Here is a 16162-nt window from a genome sequence, read left to right on the forward strand (position 1 = left end):
GTGGAGATGGACCAGGTGGGTCAGATCATCAGATGGGGCCAGACCCAGGGCGTAACTTCATATACTATTGGGGTGACAGGTGCCCCACCCCAGCCCCACGAGCCGCTGGGGCATAAAGTTGCCCCCTTTACATTTTGTGGAATACCTCCGAAACCTGATGAGCTACGAACGTGACACTTGGCATAGCTTCAAATGAATACTTAGGCAATGTTTGAGGAAAGTTTGGTGGTTGTAGTACTTAAGATGACGTCACAGTGACGTCATAACGTTTTGTCGTTTTCCGATATGGACCGTTCCTGATGTCGCTGAGCATGAAACTCAACTGTAAATGACCTATACAGCGCCTCTGTCATCCTTAAACATCTAAGTACACTTCCAACTAGTTCCTGACCAATAGTTAATCGGTCCTTTATATTCGGTCTTATACATCGGATATAACCATCGTGAGGAAACTGTGAGTCGCAAATCTATAATTTGACTGCTGACGTCACTGTGACGTCACTTCAAATGGGATCGACACCAAATTTGGACAAAACCTCGGCTAGGTATTCAGGAAGAAGTGTGCAAAGTTTCGCTTCTCTATCTCTTCGCGTTGTGACGATATCGTCGCTGAAGTAAATGGGGGGGGGGGCAACTATATGCCCCCCAGCGGCCGGCGGGTGGCGCGGAGGCCCAGCGACCGCCGGGTTAAATTATGTCATCCCAACATCCCGTTTGCCACCCCAACTTTTGGCGGGCGCCCCTAGGCCCGAAAGGCGTCCTCAGGGGCCAGGGGCGTCACAATGCTCAACAGAGTGGTTCGAAAAAATAAACCGACAGGTGGCGCCATTGCTTAACCCGGCAGGCGGTGGGCCTCCCGGCCACCTTCCGCGCGGTTGGGGGGGGGACATTTTTTGCCCCCCCCCCCCCCCCGTATCTCCGAAACTACTGGACGGATCCGGAAAATTCAAACAGCTTCGATAGCCCTGTCAAATTTGTCGAGGTAAACCAAATTTTATTGAACTCGGGGTCACCGATGACGTCACAGGTCAGGTCAAAGATAAAATGTCTCACCGTTCACGGGTCTTCTAGGGAATGCGCTATAACACCGATTAAAACGCATTTTGTTGAAAATCAGCGATAGGGCGTCAGTTGTCTAGTACATATGTTGCTATTAGAAGTCACTGGTCATACCAGGTCAGGTCACAGGTCAGGTCACCAAGGATCACCACATGAACCCAACTTAACTAAGGTTGTGCGATGCATGTTTTATGGCCAATTTTTCATTTCCAACTCAATGGTGTTGGCGATAAGACCATCAGGTACGGTGTAGGTCACTTTCTGGTGGTCAGGTCAAGGTCAGGTAAAAAAAAGATCAAATTTCAAAGTTGATAGTTTTGCATAAAATGGGCATTGATTCGATGCAAGTTGATAAAAATTGAGTTTGAAAATTTGAGGTCATCAATTTTGAACAGTTTTTTCGCTTTAACCCGCGCCCTGCTGGGGGGGGGGGTGTTTGAACACCCCCCCCCCCCTTGTGTTTTTTTTGCGAATATCTCAAAAACGGCGGCGCTGAGCGCCGCCGTTTTTGGTATACCTTATCATACATCAATTCTACACATGTTGTGAAAATTTCAGACCAAGGTCATTCAAGGTCAGGTCACCAGGTCACTTGAAGTGACCTCACCTCATAAAAAGTTTAAATGTCTTTCATAGCTACACCGAGTGACCGATCGCTTTGAAACTGTAGAAAACCGAGCCACCTCTCACACGCTGTATTCCTTACGTCATCGTGTCGCGGCGCCAACTGCCGCCGCGCGCCCGAGCCCGGCCGGTGGTCCACAGTGCACACACAGCTGTGCGCCATAAAACTAGCGCCGCAGGCGCAGGAAATGCGGCCCGCCGGTCCCACGGCCTCGGCGCGCCCACACAAACACGGTCATAAGCACACACGCACAATACACACACAAGGCACGCTACGTTCTACTAATTCATAACACAATTCTATTACACTCCCCCCTGATTTATAAATCACCATACTGCGTCAGTGTAGCGGGACGCCGCTCCCGCGTGCTCCTGCGAGCAGCTGCCGATTCCTCGCCATCGTGCGAGGCCCCCTCCGACTCGCCTCGAGCCGCAGCGTCGGGAGTGACACGCTGCTCATAAAAGATAATTGGGGCGCCCTCGTCGTCACTCTCACTGATCGGCGGACTCCTGCCCTCGGCCGGCTGTGGGAGAACGGCCAGCCTCAGGTCCCGCACATGGCGCGGCACTCCATCCACCTCAACACACTGTACAGACACAATACGGCTCACCGTCCCAAGTGAACTGGCCACGTCACAGCGGCGGCTCGGGTCCCTGACCCAAACCTTGTCCCCGACAGTAAAGCGGCTGATATCGGCATCAGCTGGCGTGTCTACATCTGGGACTTTCACTCGGTAATTAAACAGCGTTTCCATGGGGCTGGAGCTCTGATCCTCCGCGCGTGGCATCACGTTATAGCGATACACCGCCTCCACCACCGAACACTTCTTTCTGGCCGCTAACGTTTTGATGGAGCGGTGGTTGCGCTCCGAGATGCCGTTACCGGACGGGACATGAGCTGCTCGGTATCGAACGGAGACTCCCCACCGACTGACGAACTCATTGAACACGGCACTTCGAAACGATGGATAGTTATCCGTCAGCAGCTCAGTGGGAGCGCCTCGCTCCAGGAAGATTGACTCGAGCTGCGCGATGACACTCTCAGCGTCCTGTCGCTTTAGGCGCCTCCAGATCGCGTAGCGAGACGGCCCACAATCCACTAGGGTCAGGTAGAGTTGATTGTCGGCGTGGCAGACGTCCATGCTCACTCTTTCCCAGCACTCGTTCACCCCTAGCGTGCCGCGCACCCAGCGCTTCGGCGCAGGGTCGACCGATTGGCACGCCTGACACTGGCGGATCACGGCACGCACCTGAGCTCTGGTGACGTCAGAGCTCTGCCTCCTGCATAGTCTCAGGGTTCGTGTGATGCCAGGATGGCCGCTGGTGTGGTGAATCCGTGCGATGTCGGGCTCTGTGACGACGGCACCGCACACCATCGACGCGCCCTGCGGGGTCAGCCACTTTTTTGGCACTCTCGTGAGCGCGTCGGCCCGGTTCTCAGCCGATGGGACGAATTTCACGCAGAGTTGCATGGCATATTCTTCACCCAGCTTCTTCACTGTCTCAAGACGTCTCCGAATTAGCATCTCGCTCGCTGCCTTGGTTTTTACACGGGCTCTGCCAGACAGGACGTCGGACAGCCAGTGATAGACGGTTCGCGAGTCGGTCATGATCGTCACATTCTTCAAATTCCAGGACAGTGCCAGATTGAGCCCTCGAATCACAGCATCTAGCTCTGCGAGATTGATGTGGGTGTCCGAGCTCTTCCGCAGCCAGCAGGCGTCTTCAACGACGCAGTCGTTGATCTCCAGCACGGCCCCGATGGCGAGGGAGCTGGCATCGACCCACACCACACCTCCGCCGTCTCCAGAGACATCCCACCGGCCCCGCGCGGGGTCAGATGTGTTCACACGCTCCACCATCTCAATGACCATTGCACAGAGCTCCGGGTCAGTGACCTCGTCATCCCATCCACTGGACACAGCGGTGACACGCCTCTTCAGATATGACGCGGCCACGCGGAGCCAGCCGGCCACAGGAACAAGACTGGTGAGTCGTCCGCACAGAGAGAAGACTGCCCGTCTCGTCAGTTTAGGGGGCGGGCTGATGTCGGTTCTGTCACGCCTCCAGAACAGCCCGTCTCGCTCCCCCCAGACCCTTAGGCCAAGCACACGGGCACCATCGATCACACTTTCTGGCGCTTTGCAGTCCAAGCCATGGTTCTCGAGATGGGCCTTCACTTCAGCTGCGGTGGCGACCTCCTCATTCACAAATATGTCATCGACGTAGGAGGATGTCGGGCTGTCTATTCTCTGGTCCAGCCCGAGAGCCATGCTGAGCACTTTTTTCATCACCAGCGGCGCACAGCCGATTCCAAACCCTAGTCTCGTCAGACACCACCTTTTGCCCTGAAACACAACAGTCTGGTAGGGCCACAGAGACTTGCTCACATGCACCTGCAGGTAGGCGTCTTTGAGATCCAGAAGCGACACGTTCCGTCCGAACCGGCGCCACTCGCGAATTTTCTCGCTACACACGTCTGCGGCAGCCGTATGCGAGTCCAAATACTCATTCAGCTCTCTGAAGTCCATGACCGGGCGCACTTTGTCTTTGTTCGGCTGAATCACCGCCATCAGCGGTATTGTGCCCTTTGCCTGTCCGTGGACACGCTCGTCATAGGGAACAAGCCATCCGTTTGTCACCCACTTTGTGAGCTGTCGCTCATACTCCTGCCTGGCCTCTGATGGTATTGAGTACTCCTCCGCTTTGTTGAACAACTGTCCTGGCTCATCCCCACACCATTTCAATTGCACAGACCACTTTTTCTGGCTCTCATCGTAGCTCACAATAAAGTCCTTCTCCTCCTCGCGCCATATACCCGCCGCCGCCTCCGGCGCCGCCATTGCCCGCGTCTCGGTCACTGTCAGGGCCCCAATTGCCGCTGACCCAGATTCCGCCGCCTCGGTGGGTGCAGTCGACTCGGCCAGTGCCGCCGTCTCAGCTGCCACGGGCGCCGCCTCAGGCACCCGTCTCTCAGCCACCGCCGCCGTCCCTGCTGCCGCCGGCGCCGTCTCGGGCGCCCGTCTCTCGGCCACCGCCGCCGCCCCTGCTGCCGCCGGCGCCGTCTCGGGCACCCGTCTCTCGGCCACCGCCGCCACCCCGGTCGTTTCAGCTCCGAACCTCACATGGTTCTCCGCACTCACCGTCACGCCACCCAGTGCACTCACGCCGTTCATCCCCAGGATAAACTCAAAGCCCAGCGGCTTCCGTGACACCACAAGCACGCGCACTGATACCGATTCGCCAGATTGCGATCGCACCTCCACGACACCCGTTCCCTCGCACCAGTATCGGTCACCGCTCACCGTCATCACGCTCACTGCGTCTCGATTCCAATTTCGACACACCGACACGTGCGCTACACACAAGCTGCATCCCGTGTCCAGCAGGGCGTCACAGGTGGCGCCGTCCACCGATACTCGCACAACGGGCAGCGCCCCGCTCACTGGAGACCGGGAGAGGAGGCTGGCGCCGAGCCCTCCTCTCCGCCGTCGTTTTCCGGACAGGACGAGGCGATATGACCGGGCCGGTTGCAGCGGAAGCAGCGCACACTGCGCCGACCGCCGCGGGCCCCGCCGCGCTCCCGCTGACCGCGAGCAGCGAGACAATCCCGCGACAGGTGGTTGGGCTGTCCGCATGAGTCACGAGGGTCACGAGGGGTGGCGCCGCCGACGTCCGCGCTGCTGCTCCCGTCGCTCCTGCCATGGCAGTCTCTTCTTCATCGGCGAGCACAGCTCGGGCCCGGCTGATTAGCTCGCTCAGCGTCATGCTTTCGACGCGGCTTCCTGCACGAAGCACACGGCGGGTGGTCTCCGGCAGTTTTGCCACGAACGCGCAGGCTAGGCCGCCGTCTGACATACCGCCAAACAGGCCGGACAGGCGACGCAGCTCTGCAACGAAGACATCCACCGGCTCACCTCGACGGAGCTTCATCTTCTCAAACCGGTCATAGGCGTCAAACTTATCCTCTGCGAAAGCCGAAATCAGGCCATTTTTGATGGTCTCGTAGCCAGCCTTGTCCTGCTCGTCCAGCTGCTGATAGACAGCGAACGCCCCGCCAGTTAGGCGGAGGGGAACGACGACGTGCAGCGCGTCGATGCCACGTAGACGGCACACCAGCTCCACCTTCTCCAGCCACTCTGTGACAGGCTGAGTCGCTCCGTCGAACTCAGGTATGAGTCGGAGATCGGCTGCAGCGTCCGCCGTACTCGCCGGCTTCACTCCACTCTCAGGCGCACTTTTCTCGTCCTTCATGGCTCTTACTCTCTGTCTCTCACACAAAGCCGAAATAGCTTGTAGAAAACCGAGCCACCTCTCACACGCTGTATTCCTTACGTCATCGTGTCGCGGCGCCAACTGCCGCCGCGCGCCCGAGCCCGGCCGGTGGTCCACAGTGCACACACAGCTGTGCGCCATAAAACTAGCGCCGCAGGCGCAGGAAATGCGGCCCGCCGGTCCCACGGCCTCGGCGCGCCCACACAAACACGGTCATAAGCACACACGCACAATACACACACAAGGCACGCTACGTTCTACTAATTCATAACACAATTCTATTACAGAAACTTTCAGCGATTGCTAAGAGCAATAGCATGTACAAAATGTATATCTCAGAATTTTTATATCGATGACCTAAGTTCAGGTCAATTTTGCGACCTCCCCATTATAAGTCAATGGGAGAAAATTGAAATGCGCCTCTTTTGGACGAAAGACATTATAAACACTCCCAAACACCGAATTACAAGTGGTTTAGACACACTGAACATGAAAATGGTGTCCGTGACCCTTGTTTATGCCCTGAGGTCATCTTAGGTCACGAATGGTATCTAACAGTTTTTTCGCAAATAAATTTTGATAGAGGCATGCTAGAGCGATGAAAACACCTTAGATGTGTTAAGCTCGACGATACGGATCGACTGATATGCAATATGACCCTTTCCGGTCAGGTCATGACCTTGACCTGAGGTCAAATTTTCAAGTTGACCTTTCAAGGTCAAGGTATAGTTCATTCGATGCGTCTTGACGAGAGGAACACGATGCCGGTATAAGTAAGCTCGTACAGGGCTTGGGTCAAAAGTTATTGCAGAAAAACTGTTTCCGAAAAAATCGGCTATTTTTGCAGTTTTTGCCCCCTGCAGGCAAAACCGTTGACGTTAGGTCAAATCTGAGATAATTGATCAGAAAGGGCGTTAATATGGCTATCGAATGCGCTTTTCCGCGGCGCTGTAGCTCTATTGGTTCCCGAGTTATGCGTTGGCTTCTTGGAAATTGTCGACATTCGACCTGGAAATCGGCGAAATTTTGCCTTCAATGACCTCTGGTGACCTGACCTTTGACCTGATCAAAAAATTGACCGAAGTGGTTTCGTCATTATTTTTGGCGCTCTTTTGAACACCGCCTTCCGCGTATCGCTACGTGGCCCAGGAGCAGAGTTACAAGGGGGGGGTGTTCAAACACCACCCCCCCCCCAGCAGGGCGTGGAAATCCAGGACCCCCAGCCGGGCGCGGGTTAACTGGGCGAAAAAATGGTATCGGTCTCAAATTTGGTATGTTGATAGAAGGCGGTAGGGACTATCACATATATTCCGTTTTTTTTTCGAAATTCAATTTTTTCTGGATTTTTCGGCTTTTATATTCAAAAAATCTGTTTTTGTTTTTTTAGGGGACAAAATCAAAAAAAAAATCCGACATAGCAGTTTTGTAGCCCTGTTAATTCTACACCTTTTTTGTCTAAACCGTTTTTCTGTATCTCTAAGGCTGTATGGGAGGTTGCCGTTGGGGTTATTTGACCGTTTTTTTTTAGAAAACGATTTAACTTAAAATTGACGACAAATTTTTTGCATTTTCTCAACGCTGGCAGGTGTCGCATTCATTTTACTCTACTGGACAGTGAACTTGAAATGATAGAGTAATTATATTGTAATTGTGACGCATTACAAAGGCCTGCAAGGCGGCCAAATTGCCCCACTAGCAGGGTTATTTGGCCGGGGTGGGGCAATTTGGCCGGTGTTAGTTTGCGGTCGGGATTTTCTGTTATATTGCCAGTCAGCCTCAGATTCCGCAATGACGTGTGTCCTATGACGCATTTACCGCATTTTTGAGGTTGACTCAGGGGTCACAGGGGTCAAACAAGCTGGAGTGGTATGGCATCTCTTCCCGCTGGTTCAGCAGCTACCTATCCAGCCGTTCTCAGATCGTCCGCGGCGGCACTCTTCAACTCCCTCTAACCCATGGTGTTCCTCAGGGGTCTATAGTCGGCCCAATCCTCTTCCTCATCTTTGTCAACGACCTATCATGTTTCGTACCCCATGGCGGACTCCTATCCTACGCAGACGACACCCAGATCCTTGACTCAACACCCTCTAAACCTAGTGAACTCCAATCCTTGAAATCCCGGGTCGAGGAGAACATCCGGACGTTGCCGGTTTGGTTTAGTTCTAACGGTTTGAAAATGAATACTGAAAAAACATGCTTCACTATTTTGGGTACGCCGCACTCTGTCTCTAAATCAGCAGACTTCGTTTTAAAAGTGGATGGTATGGACTTTCGGCCTCGAAATCACATTAAAATCCTGGGTGTTCTCTTCGACCAGACGCTGAGCTGGGAGGCACACATCTCATCCTTGGTCCGCCGCCTAAACACAATCCTCATATATCTATACAAAATCCGTCATTTTCTCTCTCCCAACATTCTCAAGATCCTTGTCCTTGCCCACGTTTTTCCTCAACTCCAGTACTGTTCGTCAGTCTGGGGTGGTGCTACCAACTCCCGTCTCGACAGGCTGCAGAAAGTCATCCACTTTGCAGCTAGGCTGGTCTCAGGTCTCCGCCGCTACGACCACGTCGGCCCCGCTCTCGCCGCGCTCGGCTGGCCGGACATTCAGGAGGTCATTGCGCGCCGTGACGCTCTGAACGTGTACAGGGTGTCCCGAAATTGATGCGCGGTTGTTTTATCCTCAATAACTTATAAAGTGCTCGAATTTACTTCACGGCTTATGGGGCATTCCACGTCAAATCAAACACCGAAATCCGTCATCCCCTTCGATTTTTCTGAAAATTTGTAGGCAGACTGGGCATAGTTCAAAACTGAGTTCAGAGTTACGTATAATATTTTCGAAATTTGATAACGTATCGCCGAGATATAGGTCATCGAATATAGCCAAAAATGCCAGACATCGTTTTTTTAAATGCTTATAACTCTGGTTCCTTTTCTGGTATCAAAATGATATTAACAGGGTCTTGTAGGCAATTGATAAGGCTTTGATTTTTAATTATAAAATTAAATTGAAGTGACCTTAAAATGCATTTGACCTTGAATTAAAACAGAAAAATTTAAATAGCAAAAAACACGCCACCTTCGATTTGAGTAATTTTTACATATTATGTCCGTCACAATGTTCCTAACCATCTGTGAAAAAAATTGGAGTGGGCCATTCATAACTTTCGCGGCAAACGCCGTTTTCATGCATCAACATCACGCAACCGCGCGTGACCTTGAAAGACAGAGTCAAGACATGCTTGCTTGTGTACACTTTCTGAAATGAATGATTGCTGATTAGTGATATCCCAAACTCTGCGAGAATGGAAATGCATAGTCATCGTAGTCAAGCATTCACGTTCCATTGTAAAAGTGTCTCAGGCAAACGGTATTTTGCGGTGAATTTTGAGCCGTGTGGAAATGCATCATGACATAAATTCAACGAAAACATTATCACGCAACGATATCTTCACGTCTTTTGATCTTCACTATACGAAAGAACATACATTTTTGAGTATGTATGGGGAATTTCTAGTTAATCCGATAATAAATATGGCAGTTAGAGTCCTGCTAAGAGTAACATGTCGCCGGCTGAGGCGGGATCGGCCGACGCGGGAAACGCAGCAGTCACAATTTTGTGTTTACACGTTCATATTTCAATTGTTTACCAACCTATTTTCAGAATTCTTTCACCATAAGATTGCCTGTACATTTCTTAGTCTTCTCACAAAATTTGACGCGAATCGAACGTAATCAGCGGTAAGGAGCGCGATGTAAAGACGGAACCGTTCCGTTCCGTCCCGGCAGTCTACAATTCAGGCGGCGCGTAGAGGTCGGCGCCGGCTGCCGAGTCGCCGCGTCGCCGCGGCGACAGGATGTTCACTTTACACCGCTATTACTAGAACAGTTGTGAACCGATTTTCTTATTGCTTGCACGATGAGATGTGCAATTCAATTCTGGACAGGTAGCCATAAGTAATTTCGCATCAATATTATGAGATATTGGCGAAAAACAGGAGGGGTGGGGCGAAATTCACTCTTCCCCCTACACTGCGCGTGCTAACATACGTTTGCATATGTGTCATTTTCTTCAAAACCTATGAATGGCCCACTCTAATTTTTTCACAGGTTGTTAAGAATATGGTAGGCAATAAAATATATGAAAATGAGCCAAATCGAAGGTGGCGTGTTTTTTGCTATTTCAATTTTTGTGCTTAAGAACAGAGTTAAGCAAATTTCAAGGTCATATATTTAAGTCGATGCAATTCTAAACAAATGCTTAAGAAATTACCTAAACAGTAAGGTTTATTTCATTCAAATCAAACAAGTACAACCAAAGTTATGGTCGTTCAAAAATATAAAGATGCAATATTTTGTAAAAATTTGATGCCCTATATTTAGAAGACCTGTGGTCAGAATGTGCAAAAAACATCAAAGTAATGTCCGGGGCGACACAGGAACTCGCTCACAAATTTATAATGAAATCGCTGATGGTAAGGTGCAAAACAGCCGAATTTTGTTCGATTTGACGTGGAATGCCCCTTATATGTTATCATAGTCCCCATTCAGTTGCATACACGGCCTAGTGCACTCTAGCGTGTCACGTTTTAGGTTGTCAGGAGTCTCTCCTTTGAAACAACGCCATGCCGTTTATATCTCCTGAAACAGCCTCTTCTCTGAGCTAGCCCGTGGAAGCTTGCTGAGCTCTTTTCTGACGATCGTCCAGATAATTTGGATCAGGGACAGGTCCAGACTGTTGCCAGACCATGTCCCCTTCTCCCAGAGGCCTGGGAGCCTCGCTCGGCACCAGTCCTGGGTCTTCCTGGCGTGATAAGCTGGAGCCCTTTCTTGCTGGAAAATGGCCCTGGACATATCCGACAAAAGTTTGACTCTGGTTTTTGAACCATTTACCTTTTCCCTCAGCATCTATGTGGCATCAGTCTTCTTCAGCACCTCGTTGACATAATAATAAGCGGTCACGGTCTGTCCTCGAGGCACCTCGTGAAGCTCAGAGCGCCTCTGTAGCTCATCATGCTCCAAATGAGATTCTTCAGCAGACGTTTCACCGTCTCGACAGCGGACTCCTCAGAGCTGCCGTTGGCCCACATTTCGATCGTTCTGGCAGTTAGGGGCTTAGTCGTTCTGGCAGTTAGGGGCTTAGAGACCGCAAAGGGCACCTTGTCACTGAAAAGGACGCAACTCCAGTCCTGAATGGTCCAGTTTTTGTGGGTCTTGGCGAAATCCAGCTGCCTGCACTTCTGGACCACGGTAGGCTAAGTCCAGGGGCGTAACCACGCTAGAAAAAAATGGTGCGGACAAACTCATAGCGGGCGCCATCCTTCGAGGGGGCGCCATCGCCTATAAGGGAAATGGGGTGCAAAAGAGGGGCACCCTCATGTGAAAGCGGGGCAGTGGCGTAGCCAGAGGGCCAGGGTGAACGTTTCCTCCTTCATGTTCAGGAGGACCGGGCCCGAGGTGCCCTGTGACCCTAATTGGCCGCTGAGGGTCCCATGCTAGTCATAATTCAACTCAGAAGGGCCCCACAGGGCTCGCAAGAGCACCTCATGGCAACTAAATAGCCAGAGCTAATCTCCAAAAGGGACCCACGCCGGCTTCTAAGGGCCCCTTGCCGGCCTCTGAGCCAGGGTCCCTTTACCGGACTCTGAGGACCCTTGCCGGCCAATTAGGGACCAGCAGCTCTAAGGATCCCACACCCGCCTGTGATGGCCTCACCACAGGTGGCGGAACGGGGGGGGGGGGCACCGGGACACCGTGCCCCCTTTGATTTTGGCATTTTAACATTAGTCCTATGGGCGTTGCATGGAAAGAGTGGGACCAAAAGTCGGCAGTGCCCCCCTTAACTGAAGGTGTTCCGCCGCCACTGGGCCTCACATCAGTTTCTCTTAGGGCCCCATAACGGCTACTGTGAGGGCCTTCACCGGCGTCTCTAAAGGCCCACACCGACGTCTCTGGGGGTCCCATGGCCAGGGACCCGCAGTTGCTTCTGTACACACTAGTAATTCAGAGTATTCTTGGCCTGTGACACCGTTGGAGGCGAGTTGGGGAGTGATTGTAGGCTTGTTGAAACCGCTGTTTGAAAGGCTTCAAATTGATATAATGGTCTCCTAACTTAATCATCTTTTTATGGTTGTATCGGCAAAACATTGTTTTTAGTGCTATTTCCTGCCCCACTCCTTCTGAAACCTGGAACCGCTTATTGCATTCACTCCTGCCATCTAACGATGGTCGTGCTAGCTACTAGTTCCGGCGCTAGTTTCTGCTCCAGTTTTGCACCCGGCACAAACTCAAGCGGCGCCGTGGCTCGACCGGTGAGGATCGGACCGAGCCGACTGCCTGGGGCGCGGTTGGGTCGCAGGCACAGCTGGAGAAGGGGACGGGAGCGGGGGAAGGGAGGAGGTGGTCACGTGGTCCGTCCAAGCTCGCGCACGACCTGTCCCAACTGAAGCGAACGCTCTGAAAGTGAACTTCAGCTGCAGTCTTTGAACAGGTTTTGTGGAGGTAAATGAATATTGCCTTGATGCCGAAAAAGATGGTCGGTATGCCTAAGCCATTTCGGCCTCTAATCGAGCTAGAGCTTTGCGGAAGTACGAGTGTGTTGCTTGTGACGAGAGGAAGCCGATGATACCCCATTTCAAGGTCCCAGGTCATTGGTTGAACTTGCAGGCCACGACAATGACTCAAAAGTCGGGAAATCGGGACCTGTCAGAGCTTCGTAAAGTGAGGCTTCGTAGAGTGAGATTAAGTAAGTTTTTTTTCAGGATTCTTATCACGAATTTTATGTTCAAATTTTGATCCCAGATGATATCTTCATGCATTCGGCCAGATCAGGTCGGATCGGGTCAGGTCAACCAGTAGTGGTCCTGTCGGGTATTCATAGTAGTTGGGTGTCAACCACCACTGACAGCTTCGTAACATGTTTTGAAGGCACCAAAACTACTTCGTAAATGTTCAAATGGCTGCTGAAACATCGAGGAGGTTCTGTTCGACCGCCCTAAAAGTGCGAGCGTTAAAAACTGTAGGGCCAAGTATTTCAGGAAGCTTATAGTTATCCTATACACAATAAAGTGTTAAACTAAACCGTTTTACTCTTTACCTATATGGACTAGCCTCAGCTTACAGGGTGCGCCATAAAAATTGCCCATCGATAAATTCACTTTATTTCCCAATGGGATGGCATAGGTAGGCCATCTTTTGCAAAATCGAAAATTTGTCTCCAATCCTGACAGTATAGCTCATTTTGTATATCCTCGTCCACTGTCTTTGCTACGCTCCTGAAATGCAAAGTCGTCTTAACGTGCATCCGCCGCTCCTGAAAGTCACGAATCAACACTGGGTGCTGGCTGCTGAACGCTCTTTGGCCTTAAGAATGCTGGGCACAAGTAAACCCGCGCCCCGTAGGACTATCGGTGGACCCTACCACCCGTAGGGGTGGTAGGGTCCCCCAAGATCGGCCCCCCAAGATCTCGGAAAGTTACCGGCCGATTTTCAAAATTCAAACGGCGATGGATAGCCCTACCACGGAACTACCTTGTGACTAGATTTCATTGACCTCGCCCTCGGTCCAACCGATGACGTACAGGTCAGGTGAAAGGTCGAATGTTCACCGTTTACAGGCATTTCAAGAAATGTGTTGTAAAATCGAGTAAAGGCATGTTATTGAAAATCACCGATGCGGGAATGGTCGGTAGAACACATATTATGCTATTTGACGTCATTGATACCAGGTCAGGTCACAGGGGTCAGGTCACTGGATGGCACAATATACGAAAGTGTCGTGTGATACATACTTTATTATCCATTCTACATGACAAATGAGATTATGTGGGTCAGGCAACCTTTGGGGCCAGTTAAGGTTATGTCCCGGTGAAGGTCAGGTCAACGTCAGGTTAAATAAGGTCAAATTTCAAAGTTGATATTTTGGCACAAAATGGGTATCGATTCGATGCAGCTCGTCATGTGTTTTCACTGTAACTTAGCCAAAAAAGAGGTATCAATCTAAAATTTGGTATGTGGAAAGAAAGTGGGAGGGAGTATCACATATAATCCGTTTTTTCAAAATTCGAAAAAACTTTTTTTTGCTATTATATAGAAACATACTTTTTCATTTTGGGGAGTCAAAATCCTAAAAATTAAAAAATTCTAGATAGCAGTTTTATCAGCCCTGCTAATAATACACCTTTTATGTCTTGAACATTTTCTGTATCTTCAAAGCTATAGACCTGACAGCTCTTCCCGTGAAACCTTTTTTTGTCGAAAATTGCAGAACATTACGTCATTCTGACGTCATTTGAGGCTAACCTATCAGAGCCTCTGGAAAAATTTAATCTCAGTGTGTAAAATTGATGTAAAAGATGGCATAGCTGTGTCAGCTCGCCTTGAAACAAACTGAAATTTTCGATGGGTAAATCTATATGGCTCACCCTGTATGTAAAAAATATTTGCTGATTTATTACGATAGATGAAATAAATATCAACCACCGCATACATTAGAGAGATCCGTAGGACCCCTTCCCCGTTTTTTTCCACAAATAACTCGCGGGAAAAACAACGGATCGCAAAGATATTTTACCGCCCAGGAGAAAATAAATTTGATAGCTTTTGCCAAATTGTCAGGGAACTCGGATTTGTTTTTCAATAGAAAAACAATTCTAACGAATAGTGTTTTAACTATTGACAACAAACCTTCGGTTACCACTTCCCTGAACATTGAATAGTCTTTTTTCAGTTTTGCACGTTCCCTGAGGATAAATTATTGCTGAGCCAAATGACCTTTGACCTGTGACTTTTGCCCGAGATCATGTCAGGCCAGAATAGCAATTCAACGTCAATCAGCTCGCACATCCTTTGTGCGTTTTGATACTTTTTGTAATGAAGGATGTGCCAACATATGAAATATACTACATTGTTTGTCCCATGGATTATGGTAGTGCCAAGGTCACATGAAGGTCAGGTTAAGGTCATGACTTCGATTAATATTTATAGTTAACACCATTTTAGTACGGTTTCCAGTGCCAGTTTGAAATTTAGCATTCATTTAGCATTTGAGAACCATAATACCTATGTTATCAGTGATGGTGCCTATGCAAAATGTTGCGAGGTCATTAGTGGTGGTTAACTCCCGACGAAATAGCCGACGGGGCCCCTCCTTGATGACCTGACCAGACCCGACCTACCCGAAATTCTTTGCTACATCATCTTTGATTAAAACAAATGCAAAATTGGAAATCAGGAGCAAACAAGCCTCCATTAAATCTCACTTGAAGAAATGGTAGCAGGACCAGATGTCCCGTGCATTTGGATCACAAGCCCGGCCTATAACGTTAATCTAAAAATTTATCCTATCGGATTTCTCTCGTCACGAGAAAAACGCTCATGATTTCCTTTTCCGTGAGGCTTTATAGTTCTATCAGAGGCCGAACGACTGAGGGTTTCTACGCCCCCCCCCCCCCCCCCATACGTAAGACGCTGAAAAAGTGTCAAAACGGGCGATGGTTAAATATCTATTGGCGTTTAAGTGCCGAAACACGAAATTTTCCTCCGATAGCAGTTTCTTACAGACCATCGACCTAAAATACAATAATTACTTGCACAACATAACCATCAATTAAAATAAATTTATATTGGGAGAAGCCGCTCTGGATTGAGGAGCTATTGAGAAGCTTAGTTGCACAAAAAAAAATATCTGGCTTGAACTCTACTGCTCGCGGTTCGAACTGTTGTAGATGTGGCTGTGACACTATTCGCTACACCTCGTGACGATCAGCATTATGTTGCATTTGTTTTCGTTAAGCTATAGCTTAAAAAGGAGAGAATTCGTGAGTGGGTTCAAAATAACCCTCACTTGCCCCCTCCCCGTTGTCTGGAAACATAGGTAACCGAAAGGTTTGGCGATGGTTTATCCAGCTCGTCTGCCGCAATGAGGCCTCGATTTGTTCGGTATGTGGATTCCTTGAGCGGTCCTCCCCGGAGGCAAGGTGAAAGGTCATGGCCTGTATCACAAATTTGTACGTTCCTCAGTATGTTTTACAATCTTTCCAGGACCTTGTATACCGTTTTATTACATCCGATAAGCATTGCAATTTCTTGCTCAACAATGACTTTAAAGAAAACTTTATTTTTAACTTGTACTGCGGCGTTGGTCGCTTTGCGTACGCCAGCCTTTTTATGATAGGGCCACAGCCACCTCCACTGCGCTGGAGCT

At 50.0% G+C, this 16162-nt stretch overlaps 1 protein-coding gene across 1 annotated transcript; it reads right to left on the minus strand.

Annotated features, from left to right (window-relative positions):
* Positions 1 to 2003: 2003 nt before the first annotated feature.
* On the minus strand, positions 2004 to 4526 carry LOC122376455. Its single transcript, XM_043356328.1, has one exon. It carries the CDS (start codon positions 4524 to 4526, stop codon positions 2004 to 2006), a length of 2523 nt encoding a protein of 840 aa, XP_043212263.1.
* Between the last annotated feature and the right edge of the window lie 11636 nt (positions 4527 to 16162).

The sequence above is a fragment of the Amphibalanus amphitrite genome, unplaced genomic scaffold (assembly GCF_019059575.1).
Source record: "Amphibalanus amphitrite isolate SeventyFive unplaced genomic scaffold, NRLGWU_Aamphi_draft 002146F_arrow, whole genome shotgun sequence".
NCBI classification, from domain to species: domain Eukaryota; kingdom Metazoa; phylum Arthropoda; class Thecostraca; order Balanomorpha; family Balanidae; genus Amphibalanus; species Amphibalanus amphitrite.